The 19,005-nt window shown below is 39.5% G+C and overlaps 1 protein-coding gene across 1 annotated transcript in view; it reads right to left on the bottom strand.

Moving 5' to 3' along the window:
• Nucleotides 1–19,005, bottom strand: part of SBF2 (SET binding factor 2) — a 233,166-nt gene that overhangs the window by 176,194 nt on the left and 37,967 nt on the right. The window contains 1 exon segment of the mRNA XM_068194618.1: nucleotides 11,244–11,332. Within this exon segment, the coding sequence (XP_068050719.1) occupies nucleotides 11,244–11,332 (89 nt within the window).

Below are 19,005 nucleotides of genomic sequence, written 5' to 3'. Positions count from 1 at the left end.
ATATTAGCAGCTCAGTAAAACAGCAGATCATTTTATTTGGAGGTAGGAGGTGTGACTACGTATTATGTATTATATTAAAATTTCTTTAGTCCTAATTTTATGTATGTACTAGCTGCTTTTGTCCAAGTAACATGGCAGAGAGTCAAATCAGAAATATACTTCAAAAAAAAAAAACAAAAAGAAAAAAGACATTTTTGACTTAAGGATAACCAATACTGATCAGTAACAGGGCACAATCTGCTTTTCTGATCTCCCTTTTGTCCATGTAAATAAAAGATCATTTCACATCCAAGTTCAGGAACCAGCCAGTGTAAAGGAAAGATGTGCAAGCAGTTTGGGGACAACTTTATGACAAAATCTGGACAGAAAAGTTTCTTCAAAAGCATCAAGAAAAGTTTCTTCAAAAGCATCAGTAGTACCTTAGACCACCAGTAACCTTTATGTTAGAGATATAAATCCAAGAAGGGCAGGAGGGGCAGCAGGGGGAATTTGCTTTTTTCTAAGGAAACATGACAAGAGCAGGTGATGTTTTAAAGGATACAAACCTGCAAGACTTGTGCTATCCAGTCAGGGCCGCTCAAGTTCCAAATACCATCCAAGAGAAGACTTGGGTGTCAGAGCTCTCCCTCTTTGCCCAAGTTCACTCCACAGCTCAGATTTAATTAATTGCAGGCTAAGCAATAGCTACAAACTCTGCAAGGGTCACCATACAAGCAGCATTAGCCACAAGTAAAGCCTGAACTGCCTCCTGTCCAAATCTGTAAGCTGGAGCTTCATTGAGTCACATTAGCAGCCAGTTGAAATGCCTCATTTATTACTCTGGTTTTGATTTTTTTTTTCCTTTTTAGTTTATGCTGGTATCCATGACAGCTAAATAAAAGCACCTGGTCAAGTGATGCTTTGACAGTGTGTCCTTGAAAAACACAGACACTGAAACCCAACAGAGCCCAGAGAGGTCTCGAGGTCTCTCTTAGCAACATTTAATAAAATTCTAACGCTCCATGGATCAGCTGCACCATGAGCACTCCTCTGAAAAATCTGCCACTTCTGCACTGGTTTAATTCTGACATCCACAGAGCAATGAGGACTGAGAAAAAAGGAAAAGTTTTGCTAGGAGCAGTCCAGGTAAACTGCGGGCAAAACTACGGTTCCACACTTGGAATTCATTACAAGAAGCCATGATTGGAGCAGATCCCCACTCAGGAGAAGTTCAAAGACAGAAATTCTTCTTGGTGACTAGCCCTAAAATCAGCACTTAGAAATCACATCTGAATATAGTTATATCTTTCTTCTTCCTCTTAATACAAACTGTGTTTTGCATATAAAAGTAATTATTTCTTTACTCTTTTACCTTACTATGAGCAAACTCAAACTCCTGTTACAACGAATACATAGAAAATTATTATTTATTGAATTCTACTTAAAATAAGATTTCTTCAGTAAAATTCTCATAGTCATTTATCAAATCCATACTGAAATTAGGATTAGAACCATACCAGAAATTATAAAATACCACATTTCTAAAGAATAATACAGGAGGAAGAAGGTCATCTAAACAGCCTAGCCACCTTTTCTATCTTCTAACCTTGAAGTTCACTCATAAACTTCTTCTTCCACCTACAAATGCCAGGTTTCATATAAAAGAAAATGATTTGTTACTGGGATATAGACAAGAGTCCAAAAAGGTTGTACAATAAAACCTGCAAATTTGAAAGTAGTTTGGCCAACTCCATGCAGTCACCCAAAAGCCAGCACCACCATCCTGTACTGAAACAATATTTAGTGCTGGCTTTATAAACAAACAAAACATCATCCTTACCTCAGGATTCATAAACTGAGCTCTGTTTGAGACTACAGTTGTGGTGGTACTGGAGGCCAACAGGATACTTTTGGGGAGGGGGGAAAAAAAAATTGGTTCTAAGCCTCCAAAGTCCTTTCCCAGGAATTTTGCACGGCACAGCCTCAGTCAGACACTGAAGCACTGGAATCAGCTGCATGGGTGCTGTGTCAGGTGCATGCCTGGAGTCACTCTGACCTTTATGGAATCTGGAAATCAGAAATTATACCAACTGGGAACTGCAGAAAGCCTCTGCACTGATCTTTCTGCTTGGCTTCAAACTGGATAATGCAATGACAAAATGAGCTGTGGCCCACAGAATGCTCAAAATTGAGAAGTATCATCACAAGATTTATTAATGTTCTTTTCTGTTCTTTGGTGAACACAACTAGGACACACCTTTTACAATTTATTATTAATAAGCACTTACACTGTATAAAGGCTTCAAAAAAGTTTCCAAGTTTAAGAAGCCAAGCTTTAAAACCACTGAGATGGCTTAAGCCAGCATAAGAAACCTGCATCAAAACACAACAAAATTTTTGCAGAGTACAAACTAAAAGGTCAGTCAAATTGGGGGAGTTACAAGTACTACTGATTAGAAATTCTTAGCATGAAAAGTATCAGCTTTAACGAACCACTAACAAATTTGTTCAAAAAAAAAGTAAAATACCCTTTATTTTCCATTAATCTGTTTTCTTGAACTATTAGAAAACATTCCAAAGTGATTTACAGTCATAGGAATCAACTTCACAGATGAATTATTTCTGGATTCCCAGAACATACTCAACGACCCAGTTCAAGTTTCACAATCTTGTCTCCAGCCCAATAGGCTGTGTTTGATTAGCTGCACATCATCTGCCTTTCTGCACAACCCCAGAGAGGATCTCTTTGTGACAACTGGATATATAGTTATAAATTCAACACACAACACTCTTGCTGGCTGGCTTTCTCCAAAACCTCACCAGTTCTCAGCTCCCTGCACAAACACACAGAAAAACCAAACCTACCAAACAAAAAACCCCAGAAACGTCAGTCCAAAAATTGTCTCAATTATAGCACATCAAGAGTAAAAGAAGTTCCCACTTCTTACAGAAAGCTGACAGACAATCTGTAATAAGGAGCTGAAACAAAACATAGGATTTTAAGCAGAGTGGTTCTGAGGTGATTCGGTGGTTTTCAGGATCGTTACATTTGTCCAGTCCTCTCTTTCTCTGGTAGTTACAGGAAGATGATCCAATGGTGTCAACGTTTGCTGTACTTAACAGTGAGGGCAAACACCTGACAATCCCCCCAGATCTCATCTCCCATGGTAACCCACAGTATTTCTTCATTTGTCTCCATTCTGATGTCCCAGTCTGGCTCTGATGTCCCAGTCCGGCCCCTTGGCATGGCTCTTTCTGCAGAGAGCCAAATGAGAAGGCACGCAAGACAGCCAGGGCCTTTACTGTTCAGATTAACAGATCCAAGAACCACTTCAGGAGGTTATCCAAACAATTCCCCTTTCCATGTCATACTGTTAGCCTCACACATGTCATTCTCCATCAGAAACAAATAAGACTGCTCAAAATTTTCATTCTAAATAGCACGAGCCCCATCTATTTAAACATTTATTACTGTTTACACCAAATCTCCTTTGCTAGAGAATCCATTCACTCACCATATTCTCAAACAAGGACAAGGAGAACAGTTTATCCTCTTCATTTTATTAATCTGAAGTCTTCTCAAGTTTAACCTCTAGCCATCTCAGAATAGTGCTTACCTTTATTCAAAAGTTAAACTTCTTTGATTCACGCTGAGCACAGCTTTGTTATTTGTGGAGACAACAGATGGGGAAATGAGAGACACTGTACACAAATAACTTAGAGAGGTACAGTCATCTGCACATGGCATGAGGAAAAACTGGAAACAGGAGTTTTGTATAGCAACAGAACTGGATGTTATAGTGCACACAATTTCATTTCCATTCACTTCTGTGTGCTTGGGTCAACATAAAAACAGTGCTGTAAACCCAGAGGGTGCAGCACGCACAGGAGTTTTAACTGACTTAGAAATGCACATTGGTTTGTGTCTCTCCAGATAAATTGCTCTTTTGTTGCTTGCATCCCAAACTCACATGGATTTATGTTCATATAGAATTATTCTGAAATAATCAGTGATGATTAGTCCAAAGTGGAATAGGCCACTTAGGCTAAAGAACCTCCTCTGATGTTAAGGACATGCTCAGCTTTTCAAGAACTTGTGTCACTCCACAGTCATGCGCTGCATTCATCCAAGCTAACTTTCAAGTATAAACTCACATTTTTTAAAAACACAAAGCACATCTGTAACCAGGCTAATCATAAAGTTGAAAATAATTAAAATCATAATTTTTTCCCCATAATTTTTGCTTTCACATACAAAACAACAGGATTTCTGTTCTTCAGTTTTGGCTTCTGGAGATACAGCCCATTTTCATACTGTGTGTTTGAGATGTACGCTGCTCTCCCTTTTTGGTCAAGAGTTTTTCAAGAGCTTTAAAAAAATCAACAAGGAACAACAAAAAACCATTTAATATTTAAAATTCAGAACCTTCAGGAAAAGCAGGGTCTCCCAGGAGACTTACCACAGACAAGTCTATAAGTTATAAGGTGGAAATACCGAGACACTCACAGAATTTTGTGAATGTTACATCACCTCATGGCTTAACTGGGGGTCTCAGAATCTCCTCTGCAGACTGTTACACAAAAACCCCAAAGCAGAGACAGAGAGAAGTCCACGTTACAGTCTTTCCTCTAATTTTTAAACAAGATGAGAAAAACTTAGAGAGAGGTAAGAAAGATGCTGAATCACAAACAAAGCTTGGGTGGACAAGACCATCTCATGCAGTCAAGCATTATCTATGGAGATGGCAGAAATGAACAAAGAAGAAAACCAACCCAAAGCATTCTGTGAGTCTAAAAATATCTGCACTTCCTAAGAAACCTTGTAAAAATGGCCTTCTCCTCCAGAAGAGCTGAAAAGAATTTAACTTAAAACCAAAGTGTGTGGATCTTAAAACACCATGATAGATGCAAAAAAGATTCCACTTCAATATACTCCATTGAAAGATTAGAGAGCTGGACAAGCTGAAATTCCAAACAGGTGTCACGTCAATAGTTTACCATTTCTACCAAACCTGTTGACTGTAGTGCTCTGACGTGCCCTGACATTTTTCCAACTCAAAACAGAACTAAGAGTGGATAAAGCACATTAATTGAACACTTTGACAGCACCTAGTCAAGTCAGACAAAGTTATACTACATAAGGACTACTTGCAAGTCCTTAGATACAAATATCAAATTATTTTATCACATTTGTCTACAAAATGCAGAAGCTAACATCCATTCAGTAAGACCAGATTCTAAAACCACAATGTAGCTGTTTTACACCACAGCAGAAATGTAACTGTAAAATACACCACATTAAGGGCACTCTAAGTTGTCTAGTGGAGGCTACTATGTTCAAAGAATATAAGCTGAGTCCAGAAACACTCTGACCAAAAAAAAAAAAAAAAGAAAAAAAAAATATCTGTACTTTTGCTATCATCAGTTTCCTACTAAGTGCTCAAAGCACCTGCTCTGTAATAATATGAGAATAAAAACAACACAATGCATTTATAAGTGCTACACTGAGCTCTGCTCTGCAGTTGTTCATTGAACAATTACATATGTAATGATTCTTGAGAGGTAAAAAATGTTTGAGGAGAAAGAAGAGCAAAAAATCCCCCATCAAACAAAAATCTCTGCAGCTGATCAGGTGCACTGAAGGTTAAATGGACATTGTAGACAACTCCTTATTCAGGTCCTTAAAAGAATTATTGTTTGAGAAAAATTGGCTTACAGATCAGCTAGCTAAGACTGAAGCATTTAAAGATTAACTTCTTTAAAACTTTAATCACTTCAGGTCTTAACTGTCTAATCTGCAGCCCTAGTTGTCTCTTATGTCTTACTTAAAATAAGCAGTGAAATGTTCAAACACCAGATTTTTTTTCCTCAGAAAAGTTGCCTTATACCAAGGTGGCAAAACAAAAATAATACCAAGAGATCAACACTTAAAATTTAAAAGCACTGCTTTTGACTGAATGTGTAATCATTTCCAGAGACACTGCAGTGGAAGTTTTCAGAAGTTTAGGAGTTTTGAAAAACTTTTCCACTTTAAAATCTGGCCTTCTTTTAAATGTCTTCAGTTGAGTGCAACTTTGAAGATAAACGAGCTGGGTTTTGGTGGGGTTTTTTATAGATTTTTTTTCTCCCCATTCCAGCTGTAAAGCTCCAACAGAAGTAAAGATCCGTTAAGATCTCAGAGGTAGAGCTGTAACTCATAAATTATGTATGTAAAAATGAAGTGGAAATCTCTACAAGACCAACTAGATCAGTCAGAATACAAATACACTTTGAAAACACCATTCCTTACTCTCATTTTACAAAACTCATGGGTTTATTTTGTATCTCAGGTTAGGTGCAATTTGAAAGTTGAATCCAGTTTTTCATAAAAGACATATTCCACGTCCATTTAAGAGTTCATGTCTGAGGCAAAACAAAGGTGCAGAAATGCTGAGCTCCACAGCAAGGGCTGTGCACTAAGGAGGAATAAACTGATTCCAAAAACTCCAACTCCTCCTTTAGAAGGAAGCAGGCAACCTTCCAGAATCCAAAGGAATACCTGCAGCCTTTCTTTCTCTCTTAGTCTCATATCTTGTGTAAGTGGTCTGCAAATGGTTGCATTAAATAGCAATTTTTACCAATTAAAAGTAAATTTTAGAATTTAAGTAATTATTTGGATTGGTGATTAGCTTGTCTAGAAATAAATGTTAATTTCTATACTTGACCACACTTGAAATTCAAATTACTGAATCATGACACTGCTGCTAACACCAGCGCCAGTTACAGAGGGAAATTTCCTTCCCTGCTACTCACAAACTGCAGAAACACTTCATACCCAGTTCAAACTCCAGACAATGTAACTGTTCCTAGGTATGACTTTCCTTGGCCTCATTAAGAGCAGCCTCCCAGCACTGAGTAATGATGAATTAGTTTAGCTAATTTAGCCCTGGGACAAAAATGACTTTACAGTGTAACATTACATACCAAAGCTTCCTCTGATGTGTAACTAATTATGATGTCTAGAAAGTTACACAGTGGAATTAAAACTGCATTAGAAATTAGAAAAATATGCAGAAACATAAAGCTAACTCATTCAACCAACCCACACTCTCGAGCATTCTCTCTACAAGCAAGATCAAGTTTGATTGTCCTCATCTTACACTGCTCTGTATGTCTCAGCTGACTTTACAGGGTTATTTTTACACTTAGGCTGCAGCTGAAAAAAAAAAACTTCTCAGAAACAGGCAGACTGTGGAGAAGGATACCTAAAAATGTTCATTTAAAATATCATGGGGGGCAGCTATCAGACTGGTGTGTTCTAACTGCGTTCTTTCAAAAACCAATGACTGAAATGCTTTTCTGAGACAAATATTTTATTAACTTTAAGAATGAGCATAAATCTCTCTTTACCTCACAAAGTCAGCTTACTTCCATGGAACTGGAAGAAACTCACTCTGACTTGCATTGGTCAATAAATTGCAGATGGACTACTATTTGTCAGTAAAATGAAGATGCTCAGATTCTAAACTGAAATTGTTCCTTAAATTTCTCTTGAATAGGCCACAAAGGTTCTAACAAATGGAAGAGGAGTATTTTATTGCTTTTGAAGTAACACTCAATATATATGATATATAACATTAAGAAATATCCTATCTTATTCACAGTTACATCACACAACTTAACAAGTGGTAAAAAAGTCTTCAGCCCCTTAGCAGCTACTGTAATTATCAATAACCCATGGCAAAAGACTTCAGGTATGTTTCACAGCAATTTGCAGGTGGCTTATCAAAGTTTCTGCCTTCAGTTATAAACAGAACAAAGTTCAAAGCTGTGAAGTCTTCAGTGAAATGGCAAATGCAAAAAGATTAAGAAAATTCTTTTTAGGTAGTTTCAGGGGATGCAGACAAGTAAGAGGTGTAAGAAAACACTGACCAACACCTCCTGACAGCATCATTTCCTCAGCAGAGACTCATGGCTTTCCTCACCACTGACAACCAGAAGACACACAATTTACTGAATAAAACAGATTAAAGCACTTGACTTGAGTAAAATTGAGTAAAGCATATTTCTGTTGAATTCTGGACAATATATTTACTCCCATTCTCATGTGTTTGTGACCAGAACATAGCTATCATACTACTCTATAAAAACAGACACAGTTTGAGTAACTCTTAATCCTTTAATCCAGAACACACATACAGCAAAACACCCTTCAGTGAAGTTCAGACTGCAATTACACTTTATAATGACCCAATTCTCTGTATATTTGTGTCACACTACCAAAACTACAAAATACAGTCAAAGTGAAAGGTGAAATTGAGTCATCATTCCTAGAGATGATGTTCTCAAAATGATCCCTTTTCACTCAGTCTAAGGCAGATCCAGTAGGCCCAGTTTGTCCCATGGGTGCCTGTTTAACAAAACTGGGCTCAAAAAAATTGTTAAACGTTATTTTATGTGGTTTTCTTATTTAACTTTAAAATTACCCACACAACTCCACTGTTTACATTGCCTTAATTATGTCTCAGAAATCTGACCCCATGGATTCAAGCCACAAGGATGGGGGACATGAAGGGCTGGCAAATAGAAGAGCCCTCCAAAAAACTCTCAGAGGATTTTCACCTATCATTTTGGCTGGAGCTTGGACTAATGGCATCTCTACCAGCTACAGAGAACACAAGGGTTCCCAGAAGGCATTTTCCATCTTAAAGCACTAAAGCTTGAGGGGTGGGGGTGTGCACAGGTCTTTTCCACTTGTCTTGTCCCATAAAATGCCATTACCAATAGGAATAGGACATAATTGATAGATAATTTAGGGACAGTGGAGTTCTCACTGCTGGAGGTTTTTAAGATGAGACTGGACGGGGTGGAAGGTGGTGGGATAATCTCAGCTATGCCTCCTTTCCCATGAAAGGCTGGACCAAAGCATGTTTCCAGTTCCTTTCCAGCCTGGGCTGGTCTGTGGATGTATCACCCATTACACGTCAATACAAATCACCCCATTCAATCTATCTTATTGGAAAAAAAAACTTAGAAAAATGACACAAATATCTAAATTCTCAGGCAAAGAATTCATGAAAGAGCTGAGAGGGCTGGGGGAAGTCAGTGGCACACTGAGATCATCACCAATAATCAGCTGAAGGTTTTCACAGCAGGAGAACCACCTTTGACAGAGGACAAGATTCAAACAGCAAATCTCCCTTCAATCCTATCATTAAGCATGGAAAGCTTTGGCCTTTTTCCTTCATGAGAACAAAGTGAAGAGAGCTTGACATGTTTTTCAGATACAAACCATGGCTTTTTTTCCACTTAACACAACCCATACACTTCCACACAGATCTTTCAAAGAAGAGAAAGTACATTTAAGAGGATATTACCTCAAACTTCTCATAGAACTAAGTGCTATTAATAATTATGTCCCTCTTCAGTCTCATATACATTTGTCAACTCTATTCTTACCTTTTTCCCCTGCATCTCTTTTTCCTTAAGGTTTGCCTATTACCCCCTTATTGATATTAAATCTGCCCTTAAGGTGACAGAACATGGTAACACAGCTTTTCTTCTTTCCTTTCCATGAATTAATGTTGATTCTTGTTAGGCTCATCCAAAATCATGAAAAAAACTTCCTGCCAAAATCTGACTTTCATAAGTGATTTACTTTAGTACTTGATCTTTGCACTGACTCCTCAATCTTCATTAACTAAAATTTTATTTACCACACTTGGAAAGCAGATCAAAACTTGACTGATTTTGCCAACTGGCTGAATTGATGTCCTTAAATTGTCAGATTTTGTTTTACTTGGAAAGTTTAATGTCTTAATGGCTTTGCCTAATGAGTCATTTGAGAATCGATACAGAAAAAAACCTTTTTTCCCATTAAAAGAAAATCTTCCTTTAGAAAGGTGTTTCTTGCAGTGCTAAAACTCTACAATGAAACTTAAATGGGAGATATCACTGGGCACAGATTAAGATTCACTGCTTCAAGAGAAGCTGTGCCTATCTCACGTCTTCACAGGTAGTCAGACCCGTTGCTTTCTCTGAAGGAGGTCAGGCAGATCTGTGGGACAGAGGAAATCTTACCATGACTCAGCCTCTGGGCTTCTTTGAGGCAAGATGAGCCCTCCTGCTTGAACCTTGGAGCTTCCCCATTTCAGCAGAGCTCGGCATTGCCAAACCCGCTGTTGTGCAAGTGCACCAAGAGCCTGCAATTCCATCACGTGGGTGAGAAATCGTGCTCACCCCAAAGACCAGGGCATGGCAAGCCCTGAAACCTCAGGCAGGTGCTGAAACCCCAGGCTGTGAAGAAATGAAACCACAGAGGCGGAGAAAACGAGCGCGCGGCCGCGTACGCCAGCGCAGGGAGCGAACGCACTTCTCGGGGAGAGAGCAGCCAACAGCAGTCCCCTTCCCTGTCCTTCAGGAGAGCACAGCACATGGCAGCAAGGAGCTGAACACTGCCTGAGAGGTGCCAGACTGGGAAAAGCCTGCTGTGTTGGCTGCACCTGTGCAGTAAACTCAGTGAAGAGTCGCTGTCTTTGTCCTTGCAGCCGATTGTGCCCCACAGCACAGAGACTCCTATTGCGACATTTCCTAGAGCCCATCTCCTCCTATAGCTCATCCCGTCCCCAAAGTTGCTCAGTTCACACCAGCGAAAGTTTCACTCTGACTTCTCAGAAACCTCATTTCAGAATATGACCGCAGTCCTTCGTTTCTCTTCAGGATTTTTAGAGACAAGGTGTTGAGTGAATCCCTGATCCAGATGAGTGAGAGACACCTTTTCATTGCATCCCACAAGAAGAGCCCAAGGAAGGGAAAGAAGCAGCACCTTGGGAATTCTCTGTTTAAGATCAATCCCTGCACACCAGCCTTGCTGACCACTTTAATAGATCTAGTTTACTGGGATATTATATTCACTTCTTTTTAAATCTACATTATACAAATATGCATTTGTAATTATTTGAACATGACAATGAGAAGTCATCTCCCATCTGAAAGCTGCTCACAAAAACGTAGGGGCACAAATAAGCATTTCTTTTAAACACACAGTTTATAAATTTGCAGCAGACATTTTCTATATTCTAAGAATACTTAGCTGTGCATACCAGAACGAATTATCTTCTGTTAGCCAAAATTGTTGTTATTCAACCTATTATCTATCCCCTGTGCTCACTAATTTCTACCCATGCCCTGCTGGGTTAAATACAGATCATTACATGAAGGCAGATGTATCTTTCAACTGCACATGAAAGAAATTCTAAAAATTGTAAAATGTAATGCAAACTTACCAACTCGATTCCCTGTGGAAAAGGAGTGTCTTCCCAGTCCTTCTGGGGAAATCTTTGTATTATTTTCCCCAAACCTTCTGTTGGTCCTGCTGAAAGATAAAATTCAATTACCTAAAGGCAAACTGGTGGAATTGAAGTCATATTTGAGAATCTTTTCAAAATATACCCAATATGTGAGTTTTTTGCCAGGAGAGGCAGAACACACCCCTGAAATGTGTCTTGCAAGTCATGTAATAAATACAATCTTAACATTTTCCAGCAGTAACACAAGGACTCACTACAGGAAGTGAAGCTACGAGCTGCATCCAGCCTCTGCCTCTCATGCACAGTTTCAAAGTGACAAATGGTTATTGATAATTTTGGTCTCTCTCTACAAACAGCAGTGAGTTTAAGAGTAATACTATGGATAATGTGATATCTAAAAAAGAAAGCAATCGTTTCTCAAGAAGCAATCTTCCAAAAGAAACCTACAGACTGAAATAAATATGCAGATTAGAACATGACTGATCCAGGACACACTAGCTCTCTGCCAGTATTTCTCACCGGTTTCCTTGGACAAGTCAGCAGTGGTTTTCCACCCAGAAAGACATGAAGAAAACCTGATCATTTCTGGTAACTTTTCTGATGCAACTGTCCTCTTTTTTGACACGTTCCTTTTTTTGGAAACAACAGTGCTATAGATAAATTTTGGAAACACCAGAATTGTAGCACTGCGTCATCCTGAATGGTACAGGAATGCACGTACAAACAGGAATTTTGGTTTTACCTTCTGAAATCCTCCAGTAAATCCTGCAAAAACCTTTCCCTGATATCCAACCTAACCTCCCCTAACCCAGCTTCAGGCCATTCCATCAGGTCCTAGTGCTGGTCAGCAAGAAGAGATCAGTGCCTGCCCCTCCTCTTCCCCTCATTGAAGAAGCTGTAACTTCAATGACCCCAGGTCCCTTTCCACAGGGCTGCTCTCCAGGGTGTCTCATTCTTCAGTCTGTCCTAGATCAATGGCAAAGCTGAAGTTTGCAACCATTTAAAATACCTTTTAATAGCTGACCTGTCCTATCTAATTGAATCATCTTTTCTCTAAAGTTGTATCACAAAATTTTGAGATTAAGCATTGAAATTGTTAAAGATTTTCTTGTCAAAGAAAATCTTCTCAAAGATGTTCTTCTTAAAGCTGCACTCTGATACTATGAAGCAATCCAACTTATGTATTAGTAGTAGCAGTCCATATGTGTTGCCTCCTCTGCAGACACCCAGGCAGCAGCAATGAATACATTTCTCTCCTGGCTTTACCATAAAAATCCATTTTCAGTCTGACACAACTCAAGTCTGCTAGCATAAATCAGTGTTACAGTGAAAAAAAAAAAATAGGCTTCCTCTAAGCTTCCTGCTAATTTAGTTTGCTGTTATCTTAAAACCTGCAGTTTGAGTTTGCTGTTATCTTAAAACCCTCAAAACATCTTACAAGGCATTTGGGCAGAACCAATCCGATGGGTTAGTAAGAAGTTAGTAAGTTTCCTCCAGTTTGTGCACATTTACATTTAACCTTCTGGAACTGTCTCTTGGGGATAATCTCAGAACAGATGTTCTTGGTACAATGGCCATGCAAACTACAAAGAGTAAAACTCCCAAAAGCAACCTCAGCCCCAAGGTAGCACACAGTGTGACTGCCAAGGGCAGCCTGCTGATGGACTGCAATCACACGAGCTTAGCTGGGGCTCTGTGCAGGAGCTCAGCAAGCTAAAAGCCAGAGGAAGTATCTCAGTTACAGAGGAGCTGCAGGGATGCTCCGAAGGCAGAGCCAGGATGTGCCAGAAACCAAGGAACAAGTTCAGACATGGCCCCAGCTGTAGTTTTTGTAAGGAAAAGGAGCTCTCTGTTAGACTGTAACAACTGAACAGGGTCACCAGTCAGTGCTCCCACTGTTAAGTGTTCCCCTCATGTACTCCAGCAAAGCTTTTCTATTCCTTTGTGCAGAGAGCAGCAGTGACTGTGGAGTAGGTGACTGCATAAAGGGGTTGCTCCTTCATTGACTCAGTGTCAGAACTTCTCCCCTAGTTGAGTTCAAGTCTCAAATGATCACATTATCTGCTTATCCTAAGTCATATCTCTGTCAAATCTCTTCTTCCTCCAGTTGTTCTAGGGCTGGCAGGTGGCACAAAGAAGAGACAGCAAACAAATGCACCCAAGGCAGGGGTGAGCACAAACACCCTCCAGGCAGAGCTCAGCCTGCAAGAAAGGGCAGAAGGACTGAGCTGAACAGACACTTCTGGAAAAGGAAGTATCAAAGAGAGCAGCAAACAGTCCCTGCTACGTATGGGCTCTCTAAGTTTCTCTGGGGGAACACAGGTGACTTTTTTGAACTCTGAATTCAGTTTACAAGAGACTGAGACCTCTGACACTACTTACACTTAACTACACTTATCAATAATGACATTCAGGAAAGTAGCTCAACATTTCTTCTACTTCATCATGTTCTGAAGCTATCAATCCTTCTAGCTCTCTTTTTACTTGACTGCTCCAAGGACTCTCCCTACATTACAGTACAGGAAGCTCTTAATTCAGAATTGAGAGATGTACACTTCTTTTAAAAGTTTTTAATATTCTCTCTTTTATGTCAAAAGCTTATCAGGTTTTTTAGGTTGCTTTCCTTAGAAGGTCACTAATGTTGGCCACCAGTGTTAGAGTTAACTGCACGTAATTCCATTTTGCTTTCAAGAAGGATACTAGACCTCCATAGGAATTTCCCTGAAGAAAATGATGTGCTGTTGAGCATTTTCTGAAAGCCACAAAAACTTCTTATGCTGCCTGAACTTGCACTTGAGGTCACCTCTAGGATCAAAGAAAAAACTCCACACATCCCATGGAGCAGCTCCCTCCAAGAGGTGCAGCACCATTCCCTCCTTGTGTCCCCAGAACCAGCCTGTCTCCACCGGTGGGAAAACACCTGAAAACCAGAAATGCTTTCTGTCCACCTCTGGTTCAGCCCCAACTCATTTGGTATCCGAGTTCTCAAAAAATTTAGAAAAGGATCCTGTTCAGAACAGCTCACAGAAGGCTCACAAACATTCCAGGTATTAAACAGTCAAACTTAAGGCCCACAGCAGTAAAGCTGAATCTTCAGGAAACCATTGACACAGAGAAATACTAAAATTTTCAAAAAGTTCATGGAGCAGCACATGAAGGATGTATCACAGAAGTGCAACATTTCAAAGAGGGGCGGGGGAAGGGAAGTGAACAGCTCTGTGTTCAACATATGAGCATTAGAAAAGTATTCACATCTATCAGATATGAGTAAAAAAATAAAAACAAAACACCAACAGAAGGAGCACTGTTAATCCTTCAACAGAAAAGTCCTGTGATACAGATTTACAAATCTACTGATAATGCATAAGATCTAACTATTTCACATAATTTCTTAAGTTGAATACAATAGAGATAGGCAGGAAACACGCTTTCCATCCCACTAAAATGTGGTTGGGCTTGAGGGGGATTGTTGGGCTTGCTTTTGTAAATGAATCCGCACTCCTTCAAAATTAGGGCAATTCTTCAGAATCTTCTCAGAGTTTTCTATGTTTGCAATCACGAGGTAAAATTCATTGCAATTTGATAAATTTGAAAAATAAATAAAATTATTCTTTTCAATTACAAAAGTTACTGAGCTGCAAGTTGCCTTCTTTGGGAGAAGTTTAGACCCAGAGCACTTGAAAGAATCTCCTGTGCAAGAGAAGACCCAGCAGCTGCACTTCCTTTAATAACAAACCCAATCCAGTACCATATGCTCACCACATTTTCCCAATACTTTATATTGCAATTACTGTTGATTCTCTGTTGACATTTTTCAAACTAACCAGCAAAATAACAGCAGAATTACAGTAAGTCCCTAAATCCCACGGTTTGGGGTGAGGGGGTGTGGACACTATCTGCCTTCAGCTGACTTTTATTAAATCATCCAACTTTCAGCAGAGCAGTTGTGTCTGAAAATAACAGATTATCCAAGAGGTGGCTGCAACTCAACACCCAAGTGAATTTGCATTCTTGACTGCTTTAGCACAACAGGAAGAAACCGAAAAATATCAGGTCATGGGATTTCAACAACTATCTTTTGTTTCAATATATGCTACTGATAACTACTGACAACTTTGCACAAATATTGAAGCCACATGAGGAAAAAAAATTATAAAGGTGATTCAGATTTTCCTGTTAATACCTTCAGATTTTGACCACATTCCCTTCGCTCTGTATCTAGTCTTCTTTCAAGCCCCTTTTATTAATTCTTAACACTCAGAGGACATTGCCTCAGTGCCCTGGTGAAATTCCTGTTAACTAAAGCTAATTAAACAAATGTGACACCACATTAAAAACATGCACACAGTGAACACCAGTAGCAGCCTCCTCAGTTTGTGCCTGATAGTATCTGCTTTACAGACCTACCAAGATTTCAGAGGTTTTGAGAACATTAAGAATAATTTCTTCATGGAAGAGGTAGTTAGACACTGGAATGGGCTGCCCAGGGAGATGGTGGGGTCACCATCCCTGGAGGAGTTCAGGGAATGACTGGATGTGGTCCTCACTGCCATGCTCTGGTTGGCACCGTGGTGTTGGGTCAGAGGTTGGACTTGATGATCTTGAAGGTCTTCTCCAATCTAAATGATTCTGTGAACTGCCACTCATTAACACTTGTTAATCCTTGTTTTTGAACTGGAAAAATAGCTCATTGCAGTGTCAATGGCTTCAGATGGCCACAGCCACCAAGAAGAGCCTCTGTATCAGCAAGGAAAGAATGTTTGTCTTTTGGTGTCCTTTCAAATAACATGCAAGCGGCCCAAAACCATGGTGGAAAGCCCATGGCTAGCACTGCTCACTGAATTCTGACCAGTCAGACAGAAGATTCTGGAGGTGTTTTAAAACCACTGAAACTCAGATGCACTCCAGACATCACTCAGACAACAATCCACTAAATGTAGTGTTTGTGCGTGAGAGCAGAGCATGGGTAATCACTGCACTTTAACAGTGTGCTCCACATAAAACAGGAATTGCTCTCATTATTAATTATATGTACAAAACATGCCTGGCAGTAACAAGAGACATTTCTAACAAAACTACTGTCATTATTATTATTATTATTATTATTATTGTTATCAAACACTCATGGTCGTTATCTTAAGAGTCATTCCTACAAAAGCAAAACTATTCCTGTATTTCAACTGAATTGCAATTTTTTTGTTTCATTTTGCTGTAAAGTTTTGTCACATAAAGCGAAGTACAAAAGTTGTAAAAACATTGCAACCATTTTTCAAAACTGTAATTTGGCACCTACAGCAATGAATTGCATTTTCATTTTCACTAAAGGTGCCAGGTTAAAATAATCATTATCATCCTCATCCAATAGTTATGCTACCTTTAAGAGGGCTTAACTCCTTAATCCATTAAGAATCACAGTTGACCACAAAATGAATGAGGCTTCAAATTTTTAGACATTACATTCTTGCCTGTGTATAGTACATACACAAAGTGCATTGCCAAGACCAAACCCCAAATTTCAGCCTGTAAGAATTCTGAACAAGCAGTCTATACCTCAAGCTACTAAGGGAAAAGCAACTTTTCTTCTCAGCTAACTTCTTCTGATCTGCCCTCTTTCTCCTTCTCCTTTTCCCATCTTTTTCTTTAAACAGTACAAACATGCAACACATTAAAATTCTGGCATAATTTGCTGGTTCCTGAACCCTAGTCCCCTAAACTCCCTTCTTGCATAAATCTTTCCCCATGAAAGGTCACATGCCATCTCTTGCTCGCCCTTGAAATTCCAGAAGCAAGCTGTTCATGTAACTTACATTCCAAATTAATGAGGACTGTGATGCACTCTTGTCTTTTCACTCACAAACCCCTGATAAAAGTGCATTTGAGCACTAAGTATTGTTAACATGCAAAGCTTTGCATAGAAGCACTTTGGTGATCTGTTATAAAAAGGTGTAATTTTCAGGCAACTATCACAAACAACATCAGTAGTTATGCCATGGAAAATTGTTTAAAATGACCACTGTAGGTGAAAAGGTAAGAAATAATTTCAAGTATTCAGAAGTATAACTTTCCATGTTCAGAGTTAGGATCACACTGTCAGTGTGAAAGATGCACAGGCAGGTGGCAGAGCACAGGACCTCTGATCCTTCCCAAAACAGGACCCAGTGCTAAAGACATCACTAAAATCTGCTCTGAAGTAAAATTCTTTTCATAGCAACGTTCTTTACTTGAACCTTGCAGAAGTTTTAAACTATTCAGGATTCTTGTCACTTTTAGGTGTTTTGGAAATGCTTTTCATGGAAGCATGAAGACAACTCATGTTCCATCTTGGGAACAGAAATGTACCTGGGGCCTTCCTGTACCTTTATAAACATCACTACAGAAATCTTGATGCCAGAAGACACAAAATACTACAGGAGATATCCCCATTTTAATTCAGTCCCTATACAGAAGTCACTGCTGAAACAAAAGGGAACAAGAAGCCAAAGGAGAACAAATATTAAACACCTAGAAAGAAAAATGTTTCTTTGATAGGCCTAAAATACATGAAATTCTCAAAATATCTGTCCAACCCCCACCAGCACATCACAGGCCATGTGCATCCTAAAGTCTGAAGTAGCCTGGACATGGAAGTTTACATAAAGAGCATTTAATTCTGATTTATTCAAGAGAATAAAGACTTCATTGCAGCCTGTGGCCACAAAAGGTTAGACAAAATGCTGGCACGTTTAGGAATGAAGACAGGCTTCTCACAGTGACCATGGACACTCTTTGTATAACTGGCACAGCTCAGAGTCAGTTCATCTTAACCAGGTCAAAGAGATGCACACAACAACCCAGCAATGCCGGGAATCTGAACGGCAGCCGTTCTGGAGGCTCGCAGTATCATCAAGGATGCAGCAAATAATGGGATAAGGCAACCCTCAGGCTCTTTTCTTTGTAAACAGGAAAAATTTGTTGAACTTGGCAGGGGGAAAAAAACCAAGTAGCATTTCAGTCTTCCCCCAAATTTACTGTCACTGCAGTCAGGACTACCTGAAATACTTGGGATGGTCCAAAATCCTGAATTGTCTTGGTATTTATTTGATTTTTGTACTTTTGTCATTTGCAGAGCACAAAGAAAGGGATGTACAAGAAACAGGCTCAGTCATTACCACCCAAATCACAGACTGGCATCTTACTTGAAGGATCATCCTCCCCACTATTGCAATGGATAATCTCCTAGGCAGGCCAGCATTTCCCTTGCTCCTGGCGATCAGAAACCATTTCTATGCTTTGTAAATAAAGGAGGGAAAATATTCCAGCTTGTATTTTAATTAAGGTAAAAAGTGAGACTACGGCAAAACATGCCATATCTCATTCCACTGAATCAGCTGGTGTTTCTGCTGAAGGGAGGTTAGCCACTGGTACTCTAAAACAGATCTTCTAGGGGAAATTCACATTTAGGGATGAACTTCATCCACTGAAGCTGCATCAGTGCCAAGTGAAAACGAAAACAGATAAATACAATAAAAAGCAGAATGAGGAGGAAAAATAGGGAATAAATAGGGATGTCACCATCATCACCACAGGTTAGAGACCCATTCAGCTGCAGCAGCAGTGTCCCTCTAATGCTGCTCAGCTGATACAGCACAGCAGCACTGTCCCCAGCACCCGACCCTGCTGAAGAAATGTGCCAAATGCCACAAACTCAGCATTATCCTTGGAAAACTGTCCTGCAAAATGCTGCCTCATGCTGAAAGCC

The sequence above is a fragment of the Anomalospiza imberbis genome, chromosome 6, assembly GCF_031753505.1.
Source record: "Anomalospiza imberbis isolate Cuckoo-Finch-1a 21T00152 chromosome 6, ASM3175350v1, whole genome shotgun sequence".
NCBI lineage: Eukaryota > Metazoa > Chordata > Aves > Passeriformes > Viduidae > Anomalospiza > Anomalospiza imberbis.
The sequence above is the reverse complement of the archived record's forward strand: the minus strand, read 5'-3'. Positions and strand labels throughout refer to the sequence as shown.